We start from the raw sequence: 12,757 nt of genomic DNA on the forward strand, positions 1-12,757 counted from the left end.
AAGGAAAATAGCAAAGGAGCCTGGGACACACAACTGCAGGAGCTGCTGCATTATGGTCAAACATATCCAGTTCTAGTGAAAATGCTGCTGAAATATTGCTTTTATAAATTCACCAAGTTCTAAAGGGATCCCATTGAGTTCAGAAGGAGAGTGCAGGCTTGCAGCTTCAAAAGTTTCCAATAGGAATAGGGCTAAAAATAGTGGCTGTGCCTGAGAGAATAATGGGGACCAAAACATTGGGGAGAGGGGCTCTCAGCATGCAGAACTTTGTTCTATATTTGAGCATTATGTGGGAATGATAACTGACCACAGCAAAAAAATTATTCTTCCATTATTTTTTTGCAATAAATACTACAGGAAAATAGCATTCAAGTGGGAAGAGCATATAAAAATCAAGTAAGCAAATTTTAGAATTAAGTGGTAGCTGTTGATGTAGACCTTGAAAATTTTTAGAAAAACTTTCAGCTGAAGGCACAATGACTATAAAGTGCAACAGATATAAAACTGAAGATGTTTTATTCATATTTGTAGAAGAATGTACACATAAACATGCAGGAAATAAGCATTACCAGCATGCCTGACAGGTAGAGGACAGGTCTGTGTGTGGCACACAGGATGGTCCATGGGAATCAAAAGAAACCCAACCTTACTCTCACCTCTCATGTCCTGATCCACTTATCTGTCATGTCCCTCAATAGAGAGATTTTAAGCATTAAAAGTAACCCTCATCCTACTGAACTTTGTAGGAATTTTTGCTGGGAATTATATTCCAGTGTCTTTGAGGGTTTGGACCTGAGACTTGCAGATGAAAGGGTAAAAACAGTGCAAGAAAGTAGCATCATTAGCTAATCTTTCCATATTCTGAACTCTAATTTAATAACTGTCTCCAAATAGTTGTTAAATTAGATTGATTTATATAATGCAGGTACCTATCTATCTGCCAATTCAAGCAACTTTAGTTGGATATTAAGGGTCTAGCCTTCCTCTAAGTTCTTTGCCAATGATGGAGCTGTAAATATGCTAATTTGTGCACCACAAAATCCAAAATGTTGTGCTACTGTTCCCCATCCTACCTCTCCTTCCTGCTAGCCCTCATTGCTTCTGCCTTCAAGACTGCAAAAGGCCACTAGTCCTTTAATGCTATGCCTAGTAGAGACCTCTTGGTTTGAGCTTGGTGTTTTCCTGAAGTTTAGTTTCTTCCTTTCTCCTGAAGCAACTTAATGTATCTCTCAGGGAGGGGGAGCAGGGGGAAAGAGTGAGCAAGGTCCCACTTCTCTGTTTTCTCCAGGCAAGAGCTTCAGTCCTGTCTGACTCCAAAGAAAAAGGCTCACACAGTGCTCTTAGGAGGTCCATGGCACAATGTCTTTTCCCAGAAACAGATGAACAAAACTGTTGGGAGAGAATGTAATAAAAAAGGCAGGAGTCTCTTAGAGACAGGTTTGGGAGGCAGTGACTGGGGAGTGGGAAGGGAGACCTTGTTTTTCAAAATTGTAATTTCAAGCTCCTTGTGGACTATAGCAGTGAATTATCCTGACTGCCTTTGAACTGCTATTCTCAGGACTAGAAATCACTAAAAGCCAAATCACCCAGGACTGGGAAGTAATCATGGAGGGACCACAGTTAAAACATTATTTCCTACCACTGCAAAATCTGTCTATAAGGAGATCCAGGTTTGAGGACAAAAGCTGTCCCCAAAGAAAAAGAAGCATCTGCTTTAGACAGTTAGAACACATTTCAAGGCACCCTTTCTGCTGAAGGGGAGAGTGCCTGCCCTTCCTCCTAGGACAGCAGCACACAGGAGGCCAAAGAGCAGAGGTTTCACATTAAGGCATAACCCTTCTCATGGTTACAGTGCTTTAGGTTACACGAGAGAGTGCTGGAATAAAGGAAAAGAAGATAAATTCAGGCTGTCAAAATATGTTCTGTGCTTCAGGTGAGGTATTAAAGATTGTTATCCTAAAGGTGAAATCCTTTCCCCATTCTTTATAAGTTTTAAATTAAAAAACTCAACAGACCGACACAAAAACTCAACCACCACCAACCCTATTACCAAAATCACTGCCTTAGCTTTTTTGCTTCAGTAACACAACTGAAAGTTATCTTCTTATGCATCCAGTGACCTCACATCACGGAGTCACTCTTAATCAAACTCTTATTTGCCTTAAGTCTAAGCAATGTGTTCACTAAATATTTAAGGAGTTTGTGGAACTGTTCCCAAAACTCAGTTTTGCCAGTGTTAAAAGCTTACAACACTGCTCATGACAATGTGACTCCACACTCAGTGTTTAAGATTCCTTAAATAAAGAGTCTTGAACTGAAATGCTTCTCAGCACATCCATCTGTGCATTTCTCTTATGCAGAAGCAACGTTTAAAAAGCCACTGTACTGGCTTTGGGGCCGTGGGGTACTGGTGGGCAACAAGTTGAACATGAAAATTATTTTTTTCCAAACCTGTCTTAAAATGGCTTATAAGACCTTAAAGTCATTTCTCTCCCTCCTCAGTTCAGTGGCTAGGAGAGAGGTTTCCTCTCAGCTCTCCTAATACCTTGCCCCAGCTGTCACCTTATTTGTCATTTGAGTGCTGGGCATCTCTCAGGTCACAGGGTCACAGTGTAAGGGCTTTGCCCTCTGTCTGCAGGAGAGGTGGTTCTGCACAGTCCCTCAGCAGAGGCCTTCAGCATGAGGGGGAAGAGCTCACAGCAGCATCAGACCAAATGCTGCCTTTAAAACCTTTGCTTCAAGCCCTCAGAGAAAGCACCCATATATTTACAAGAAGCTTTATGCAGGGTAGCAGAACTGTAACCATGATAAAGGAGTGATTAATGGTTGTCAGCCACCAGCAGCCACTGTCAGGGTTACTGAGGTCACAGAGACAGGAAAGCATCTGAGCTGTTACAGAATTAAATAAATGGGGTACAAATTGCTGTTAAAGAAGGGCTGCTGGGTCTTTAACAAATGCAGTGGCTGCAGCAGTGCTTGGCTGGGAAAGCAAGGCTTGCAGCAATGCTGTGAATGAACAGGAATAAGAATGGAGGTCCTTGGATCCACACCTGACCTTACTTTCACCACAGCCAACACCTGCATGGAAACAAAGGGAAAAAAATCCACAAAACCCTGTATTGAAAAATCCACAAAAACCAGCAATTCAATTCAAATCACAAAGATTTAAGTTAACATAAAACTATTTCTTGAGGACATCAATATTCTCCTCTTCTTGTGCAGCCTATTAACAGCCCAGCTCTGCTATTACAGAAAGGGCTAATAGAACAAACTACTGTGAAGCAATAGCACTAGGACTGCTTGTATGCTTCTCATTCCATTACCAATTACTATAGACAACAGGTTACAGAAAGATCTTACACAATTCAAATGGATTCATCTCTGTGCACCAGAGGCTTCTAGGAATAACAGATTTATTACACTCTACAAAACTGGATTCAGAACAAGGAAGTGCAGAATTTGGTACATGATTTATTTTTTCTGTACAATACATATTGTTAAATTTCATTGACAAATCCAAAACTTCTACAATTTTTCCTTTACCTGCTTAAGCCAAGCAATTTATTTTGTTCTACAGGATAGAAAAAAAAAAAGCTTCCTGGAGAATTTATCATCTGATTAACTTGGCAGAAGGTGCTCCAGCTCAGACTGACTTTCAGTGTTTCCCACAGCTTGTCAGGTTACAACCTCAGTTGGTAGCATAGTGGTCTGCCACTGTATTAGTCCAGGAACAAGCAACTCCATCCTCATTACATTTCAATAATGTCTTCTTCTTAGAAGACGAAATTAATACAGTTGCACTTGTAGACATTCCAAACAGTATAAATGAAGGCTGCAGCTACCATCAGAAAGATTTTCAGTAGCCCCAGATTGGTCTCATGAGTTTTGCAAGATGTGCTAAGACAGGTTAAATGTTTAATAAAGTCCTTAAGAAAAATAAATATTTTTGCATAATGTATGTACAAAAATTGGTTGATTTCCTTCATTCATATAGGTTCAACAGCAGATATAACCACAGTTATAGTTTAGTCACTAGCTCCTAATAATGAATGCCACCTTCATAATGATGTAGTAAGAGTCTAAAAGAGTATTGGCCTATTCTTTATAATAGTGCAAATTACATGGAGGTGTTTTGAAAACCATGGCTTATAGAAAGAAGGATTAACAAAAAACCCCCTCCTTTGGTCCCTGCAAGAGTAGTTTAATTCTTCCATGAAATTTTCAAAACTCCCCTACATAATTTTAACCAACTATTAAGGCGTCAAAAGCATAGATTTAAAGTTGAGATTAAAGTGGTCTTTCTTGGACTTGAAAAAAAGTCCACTGGAGATTTCCTGACAACGAAATTTTCTTAATGTTTCTCCTTTCCTCCTTGCTATTCTGCACAAAAGCAATATGCCAAATGAACCTCTCTGATAATCTCCCCCATATATTTATTTAAACTACAATATAACATTACACTTAAATATATTGCACAAAAAGCATAACATATCCTGCCTGACTCTTCACAAAAATGGCCACAAACACAGGAGAACAGCTACTGAACATCTCAAAATTTGAAGAGATCAATAAAATGCTGAGGAGATACTGGCATGAGACAGGTGTTTGGATCACTGGCTGTGCAGGGGTGTCCTGTATCCTGAAAAAAGAAGGAGAAAAATAACTAAAGTTCTCTTTCCATATTCAGTCTCCCTTCACCCCCAGTTTAGGGGAAAAAACCCCAACAAAACAATAAAAAACTCAAACCCAAAACAATTCTCTCTACCAGAACCTGAGCTGAAGCCCTTGAAAAAGTATCATCTTCCTTAATCATTATTTTTCAATAAGCATAACAAAAAGGCAAAAAGGCACCAGCTTTACTGAACTTAAATTATCTATTTAATCAGAACCTGAAGTTATCTACTGCTTTGGGGGAAAATGAGTCCCTTGCTTTGAAAATGACGGGCAGCAGATATTTCCTCAAAAAACCTCAACAGTGTGTTTGAATTCCCAGTCTTAAGAGCTTTTCTACCCTGCTACATTTTCCCCCCTCATCTTTCTTTCATCTTTCATGCCTACCTTTTCCCCAGCTGAAATGAAAGCACTGCCTTAAAACAGCAGTTGGCACCTAGGCAAGGTAGGAATAGAGGAGTAAGACGGGGTGGAAAGGCTTTGCCATTACAAATTCACTAAGCCTGCAGTGTTTTCTTTCTTCTTACAGAAATATGACCTCAGAAGACCTGTCTGATTATTTAAGATTCAAATTCTTCTTTGAATAAAAAGTTTTAGTTTGCATCTTATTAAAACCCCCTAAATGAGGGAAATGCAGAGGTGTAATGAGAAGAAGTTCCCAGACAGATCAGTGGAGAAGTTAAAAAAACTTGTCAGTGTTGTTGTAAGGCTCAAAGTGTCCTCACCAGGCTTTAAGGAGTTTCTGTCCCATTTCCACCAATGTTGGTGAATGCACCATGTGAGGCAAGAAAATTCGATAAATACATGACAAACAGATCACAGACACCTATTCCTCATTGCTTTTGTTTCCATAGGAAATGAAATTACATGTCATTCTGTTAATAGAAGGAAAGAATCTCTAAGTGATTTTTTTCCCACTGCCACATTCCCACCAGCAGTCTTTGCAGCACCAAAGTGCACCAGGTGAAATTTATTCTAAATACTGCTCTGCTTTTCCAGTGAAAATTGTTACTCAATAGATTTATTATCTGTGTTTTTCCATTAGGTCTATGGAGAACTACAAGAATTCACCAGGTGGTATCACCTCCTCATCCTCCCACTCTTTTTAATAATTGCTTTAACATCACCTGAGAAACAGTTGTTAGATTCATGACACAGAGGGAAAAGACAAACACACATAAAAAGAGAGACCCAGGTAGAACTGCCTAGTGGGGGAATCTGCAGATGAGAAAGAACAGCTGACCAAGACCAAATCAGAAGTGTTAACACCTTCATCTTGAGATGACATCTGCAAGGAAGAGCTGCACCACTCCAGAAAACACTCTTAAAGGTAGTTGCTAATGGGCTATTATCTTCTCTACCCATTGTCATGTCAATGTCATGTCATTACTTTCTCAGTTTCCAGGGAAAAACACCATCAGAATTACAATTCTGGGAAACAAGGTAGGGTTTATCCTCTTTCTTATTTGTGCTTCTGAATATTTTAAACTGAGTTTGTAGCAGGCTGCTTTCTCTGCAAATCATTATAAAAGCATTTTTGAAAGTTCTACCCAGTCAGGAATTACAGGTGCAATAAAAATCTCAGAGATCAGTTATTGGTGTTTTTAGTTACTGAAAACAAAATAAATTTTACTGTGAAAAAAGTGATGAGGACTGAAAAGGAGAATCACAACTTTCTTGTAATTATGAGTATTCCTCATTTCAAGAGAAATACATTTTCATGGGAATAATAAACTAAATTCTAAAATAAAACCACTTAATAAAAGTGTTAAAATAATTTTTTTTTCAAAGTTTCAAAGCTAAAGCAGACTTCTTTCAAAGCAAGAATTCCCCAGGAGGAGTGTTTACTGGCAAATGTAGTTGTTTTCCTCAAAATCTAGCATAGCTAGACATTAAGAAGCTCTGTAAAAGTATTTTCATCATTTCTTCATTCAGAAGGCAACAATATAATTGCTTCCCTTGACTATCTCAAGTCACATTCAGCCAGTTTTGGGGAATTTTTTTCAGATAAATTACATAAAAGTAAATATGACTACAGCATTCCAAGTGCAATAAAATCAATTTTAGTACCTTTGTATGAAAGTTGTTTGAGGTACATGTTACTCTTCAGATTTAAGTAGTGAATTAAATACACCAGGGAATGTAGAAAACAGTCTATAATAACACTGACTGCAGAAAAACCTATTTCTTAGCAAAATCTGTCTGAACCCACTGACACCTATGCTCATTAGAAATTGAATTATGGCTCCTAGTTTAAATGGTATTAAGAGGGAATATGGAAATAATAAAAGACAAAATGATGAAAAGCTGAAATGGGAAGTCATCACTACCTTTATCTAAAAGGGAACAAGAAACAAACTATTCCTGCTGCTGAACTGATGTGCAGAAAGAAAAATCAAAAAAAAGAGCATCAGACAATTACAAAGGAACACATTAATCACTTTGACATTATGGAACAGTCAGCAGTGAAAACAGATGAGACACAAGAAATACCTGGAGTAACAGAGCAAGGTGGTAGTCCTTTGAAATCGTGAAGAAGGAAGCAGGAAGGAGAGCCATAAAGTAAAAGAAGCAGAGTTAAGGTTTATTTAAGCAAAGATTGATAAGCCATTTAGAAAAAGTCTTTTATTCTTGTGGCAAATCACAAGCAGCTTTGTGAGAACCAAAATCAGCACAAGTGGCAAGAAGACTAAAACCAAGTGTTATGCAAAGTGATTACACTGTTTTCATAAAGCCCTGGAAACTGAAAGAAGAAAAGATATTTCAGCTTCTGTGGTCATGTCTGAGATAACTGAAAAGTGCTACTAAGTAAGCTCAGGAAAATAAAAGAACTTGCCACAATTGGTGCCTAGTGGAACAGAGGAAATAGCATACGTGAAAGAACTCACAGAGGTATCACACAATAATTAGTCATTACTTTTGCACTACTGAAATTACACATTTTTTTCAGTTTCATCATGGACAAATCCTTTAGTAAGAAGTCATTTTGAAAACAGATGTTCAATATGAAAATTTTCCTATGACTTCCTCCTAACACAGAAGAGTACAGAAGCCACTATAATTCCAACAAAGAACTTGGGAGACTCCTACATGCTATATATAAATTGACTTTGGTTACAGATTTTTAGACAAGTAAAGGAATACAAGTGCCTCTTCCTGAAAAACTCCTAAACGCTTTAAAAACCCACTATGATTATTATAGTATACTGAAAAAGTAAAAAATCATTTCCCTACTTCATCAGTTCAATAAGTAGTTCAATTCTACAGCCATCAGTTCCTTCTTCTGCAAGGCCTTCTTTGAAAACAACAGAAAGCAGAGGGCTCCAAGAATTTCCTGCATGTAGCCCTCCCACATTGCCAGCAATTACATTATATTATCAATTTCATAAATTGCTGAAATTTCTTCTCATCACTAGCTAGGCCTGTGCTTTTGGGCTATTTGAGACCCTTGTGGCTTTGGTTCTTAGAAATTCCTAACTCTCAGCACGCTTACTTAAAACTACAATTTACTTGCATCAAGGATGGCCCTTAGTCTAAGTAGTTTCCCTAAGTAGTCTCATGTTATGCACCACTTCTCTGTCTCCAAAAACAATTTATGGAGAGCAGTCATGTTCCTTGTTAGCACAACTGAGTTAAGAGAAATTAATCATTCCTAGACTTCTTTATGCCCTGATTGCTTTAGCACTTTTTTCTCTGCAACTATTCCAATGTTTCGCTTTGCTCTTTAATGAAGAAAGAAAAATAAAAATAGATCCCTTATGAAGAAGAGTTCATCTCTGCCTGAAGTTCTTCTGAATGACCTTGAAAGCAAAAGTTGCCTGACTTCTCAATTATACCATTAAACAAAGAAATAAAATTTTTCCATATTATAAGTCATCTCAAGAATACAGGGCTTCCATTTGTTTCAATATTCAAACACTTGTTACTTTTCCTCTGTTGTAATTGTGATTTCTCTTTTAGAATTTAGATTTGGTGGTAGTGTTTTTGTTATTTTTTTGCTTTGTTTATTTTGGATATTTCTTGCCATGCATTACAGATATAATTGTATGTCAAGCACTCATATACTCATATTTAATAATCTTTCTAATCAAGGATAATACTGAAGTTTGAATAAATTTTCAAAGCCTGACAAAAGTTCTGATTAAGGAATGTTTTCACCTAGAACAGGATTTATCTAGAATTAATAAAGTAGCTCCTATCTCTTTGCCCCTCACCCCTGTTTTATTTCCCAGCTCTCTTTAGCAAGCTTGGGAAAAGATACAGACACAAGTGCCTGAAAAAAAGGCAGCACTATTTTTTTCCCCCATATAACTGCATGACCAGCACTACTTGACCCACACTGCCCTGTAAAATGAAGGACAGTATTTCAGATGAACAATTCACTTGTCCCTGCCAATAAGGGTGCCAATTATGCATAAATCAATTCATTTAACAATCCACTTCAGCCTGATCATCATTTATTTTAAGACAGAGACAAGGCTTAGATGCCAAGACTAGAGAAGGAATACTGCAGTGTGGGCTCACAGAATGATGAGCATGAGAGGCACCTCAGGAGGTCTCTAGCACAACCTCCTGCTCAAAGCAGGCTAAGCTGTGAGATCAGACCAGGCTGCTCTGAGCTTCATCCAGTCAGTTCCTGATCACATCCAAGGATGGAAACTGCATCAGCTCTATGGTCAAACTGCTCCCTTGCTTGGCTGTCCTCATGGCAGGCTCTTATGTCCCCCTAAAGCAGTCTTCACTACTCCTCACATGGCCAGTCCTCCAGCCTCCCTGATTATACGACCCTCACCTGAACTTCACCCAGCTTATCAGTATCTCCCTTGTGCTGGGGGCCTCATGGCTGTAGCATCCCAGATGGTCTAATGAGTGCTGCATGAAAAGGGATAATGGCTTTCCTCAACCTGCTGACTGTGCTCTTGTTGAAACAGCTGATCCCAACCACCTGCTCCAGGATTTTTGTGCAGAGGCACACAACCAATCTATAACTGCACTGTCACTTTAAGACCTGCCCATATCTCTAGGATGAGGCAGCACTGGAATGGTGATCTAGGAGGTACTGCCCATCAGTCCAAAGCAGCTTTAGCACTTCCTGTGCTGTGTTTCAAAGAATTTTAAAGTCCAAAATGAGCCCTATTATTCCAGCAGTAGATTGGAACAGGTGTCTTGTCACCTTGACTGCTATAACCTACTACTGGAATACTACTGCAACCTGCACAGGTTCACTGCCTCTTACTGTCCCACCATCTCCAAAGTTAAATGTTTAATTCCAAACACACTTAGAGTAATTCCTAATATTAGAAACTTGTATTTTTCAATTATACTAAGATCAAAATGAGAGATATTTAGTGCAGAAAGCATTAACTCTACACAGTGATGGCAAGCAGTCTAGAGAAATCTCATACCACAAATGCCCATCTAAATTCACCTGTGCACTTACCTTTGAAATTTCCCCTTTCAGAGGAAGGATTTACCCTACATATTGAGCTACATGCTAAAGACTTATTCCATTGTAATCAAAGTTCTTAGTCATTCTTGACACATATCTTTCAGAAAATGCCTAGGCTTTTCACAGTAGAAGCTAATTCTGGCTACCTGCTTTCCTACTATTAATTTTGCAAAATATTACTACTTGGAAGGGCTCCAATGATATCAAAAATACTCAACTTCAAGATCACATCATTAAGGAACCTGCTATTTCTAGCAGGATTTATCTTATCCTGTTAAACAGCCTAGGTTTTTTGAAGAAAAATTAAAAAGCCTCACACTGACTCACAACTTCTCATAAAAATCACAGGAAGATGACACAAGAGCAACTAATTGATGTTAATTAGAATATAGGTATTTTCCAAGATTTCTCAAATATTTTCTGCTCTTTGCTGTCCACTTGACACTACCCATATCTGGTCTTTCAGCTGTAAAATTAAGGAAGTGTCACTAACTAGAAGGCTCTGTTACACTGCAACACAGAGCAAAAGCAGGATTATGTAATAACACAGATTTAAGAAGAGAATGCCCTACTGAAATTAAAATCATCCTATAAGACAACATATGCCTCATGGCAAACCTCAAAAGCAGGGTAAAACATACTCTGGATGAAGTTTTAAACATTTCTCCAAGCTTCATATGGGACAGAAGCAAAAATATAAAAATAAGGAGCCCTACACCAATGTGGTAGGTAAAAATGTAGTAATTATTTCTCATTAGACATGTATTGATTAGCATGGCATCATTAAAAACACTAACTTCAGACTAGTCCCTCACAACTTTCCATAAGATCAAATTAATAGAAGTAGAAGAGTAACTCTTTCCACATGGCACTTTTCATTGCAATTCTAAGTATGGAGGTTATCAGATACCAAGAACTAAGAAGGCAAGATTAAGAACAACTTTAGAATTTAACACAGATTTCATATGGAAGCTTTATATATTATTTTAAAGTTAGATATTAGTTACCCAATCACCTTCCACATGAGAAAGCTGGTAAGATGACTATATTATTTTTCCTTGCAGATGATCACCAGTAGCTGTTTGGACTTATTTCTGATTATGTGTTCCAAAGCTCTTACCTTCCAAAACAGAATACTACAGTGTCGACAGAAATGCAAGGTGTCCCCGTACTGTTCCTTTATTGGGTAATATTTCTGAAGTGCAAAGTACATCAGCTTCCAGTCAATGTGACCTTTCTCTGATGGAATCAAATGCCTACAAAACTAGACATAAAATTAATATCTTCCTTTAAAATTATTGTAGTCAATTCAGGCGAAGGACAGGGGAAGGTGGGGGGAAGGTAGTTAAACTGAAGTTTTGTAACTAGAACTCTTTGAAGTCAATATTATGACATCATACATCTCTGCAAAGCAGTGACAGAGATCTGGCCACAAAAAAGATGGAAGGCAAAGACTAAAAATAGGACAGTGCATATTTGCCAAGAAAAACTAGGCCATACACAGCTGATCTAATTCTACTGTCTCAAAATTATTCTAATTATAGTCAAGAAGCATTTAACAAAACAGTATTTAGAGTTCTAAGCAATTAATTTTATCCTTTTAAAAAACCCAAACCACCCAGAAATGAGATTTAAAAACATGATTGTGCATTACAGATAGTGGTTTTCTGTTAAAGCATTACAGATTTAAAAAAAGCTCTTTAATTTTAAACACATATACTAGTTTATTTTCCACATTTGGTTGTGATCTTTCTAGAAGGATAGCAACAATTAGAGATTAGGTCATCAAGAAGTACATCAATCTGCATGTACAGATTAGCTGCTGCACAACAGCTACTTCTCCCCAGCTTGAGAGACAGTCAAGGTTTATTAAGCATGTATTAATAAAAGACTTCTGTTCCACTCAGTGTGGATTAATGCTAATATATTGAAGGCTTTCTTCACTCAGAAGACAATTCCTGAATGGGGAGAGAATAGAAATGCCTTTCTGATTTCAGCTACCCTTTCTTTTGTTTCATAATGGCTCTCATTTTTCTCCAAAAATGCTCTTCAGATATCAATTATATGTTTTCATGGTTGTTTCAATGGCTCAAACACACTGCAGGGGACAGAAAAAACCAACCTCATGTGATTAAGCCTGTAAACTTTTAATGAGAAGAAGCAGAATTTGATATGGGAATATCATTAGATAATAACGTAGTAAGAAATGGAATGTGAACATTCAGGAACACACGGGAAACACTGTACAAGAGTACTTCATGGGGCACAGGGACAGCTAATTTCACTGAAACCCTTCAGGATCTCTCTCCCTGCATTACCCTAGTATAAGAAGTTCCTCTCTAACCAGTTTTGTCACTGTTCAATAGAGCTTACCTCATCTACCCTCAAAATCCACTCAACTGCTACATAAGCTTAAATTTGTTACCCTTGTAACTTCACCTTGAATTCTTCTAGGCTGCTTCTGAAGAAGGGTTTTCAGTTTGCTTCTGTCTATTTTTTTCCACAGTTAATTCTAGAACCTTTCATCTCACAAACACACACACACAAAAAAAAATCTTATTTAGGTCAATGGTGCCTGAGTTAAATGAGCTTCAGTTCTGTCTTCCCCATTACAATAATACTTGATTTGGTAGTCAC

At 37.8% G+C, this 12,757-nt stretch overlaps 1 protein-coding gene across 6 annotated transcripts in view; it reads right to left on the minus strand.

Moving 5' to 3' along the window:
* Nucleotides 1-3,451: 3,451 nt before the first annotated feature.
* The window catches only part of FBXO25 (F-box protein 25), a 30,808-nt gene continuing 21,502 nt past the window's right edge, over nucleotides 3,452-12,757 (minus strand). For 5 of the 6 annotated variants that reach the window (XM_050972300.1, XM_050972301.1, XM_050972297.1 and 2 more), the window contains 2 exons: nucleotides 11,241-11,384; nucleotides 3,452-4,639 (listed from right to left, as the gene is read on the minus strand). In XM_050972300.1, the coding sequence (XP_050828257.1) occupies nucleotides 4,550-4,639; nucleotides 11,241-11,384 (234 nt within the window). In that variant the 3' untranslated portion in view covers nucleotides 3,452-4,549. The remainder of the gene's footprint in view (nucleotides 4,640-11,240; nucleotides 11,385-12,757) is intronic. The other variant, XM_050972299.1, reaches the window with a different exon arrangement.

Source organism: Serinus canaria, chromosome 3 (genome assembly GCF_022539315.1).
Source record: "Serinus canaria isolate serCan28SL12 chromosome 3, serCan2020, whole genome shotgun sequence".
NCBI lineage: Eukaryota > Metazoa > Chordata > Aves > Passeriformes > Fringillidae > Serinus > Serinus canaria.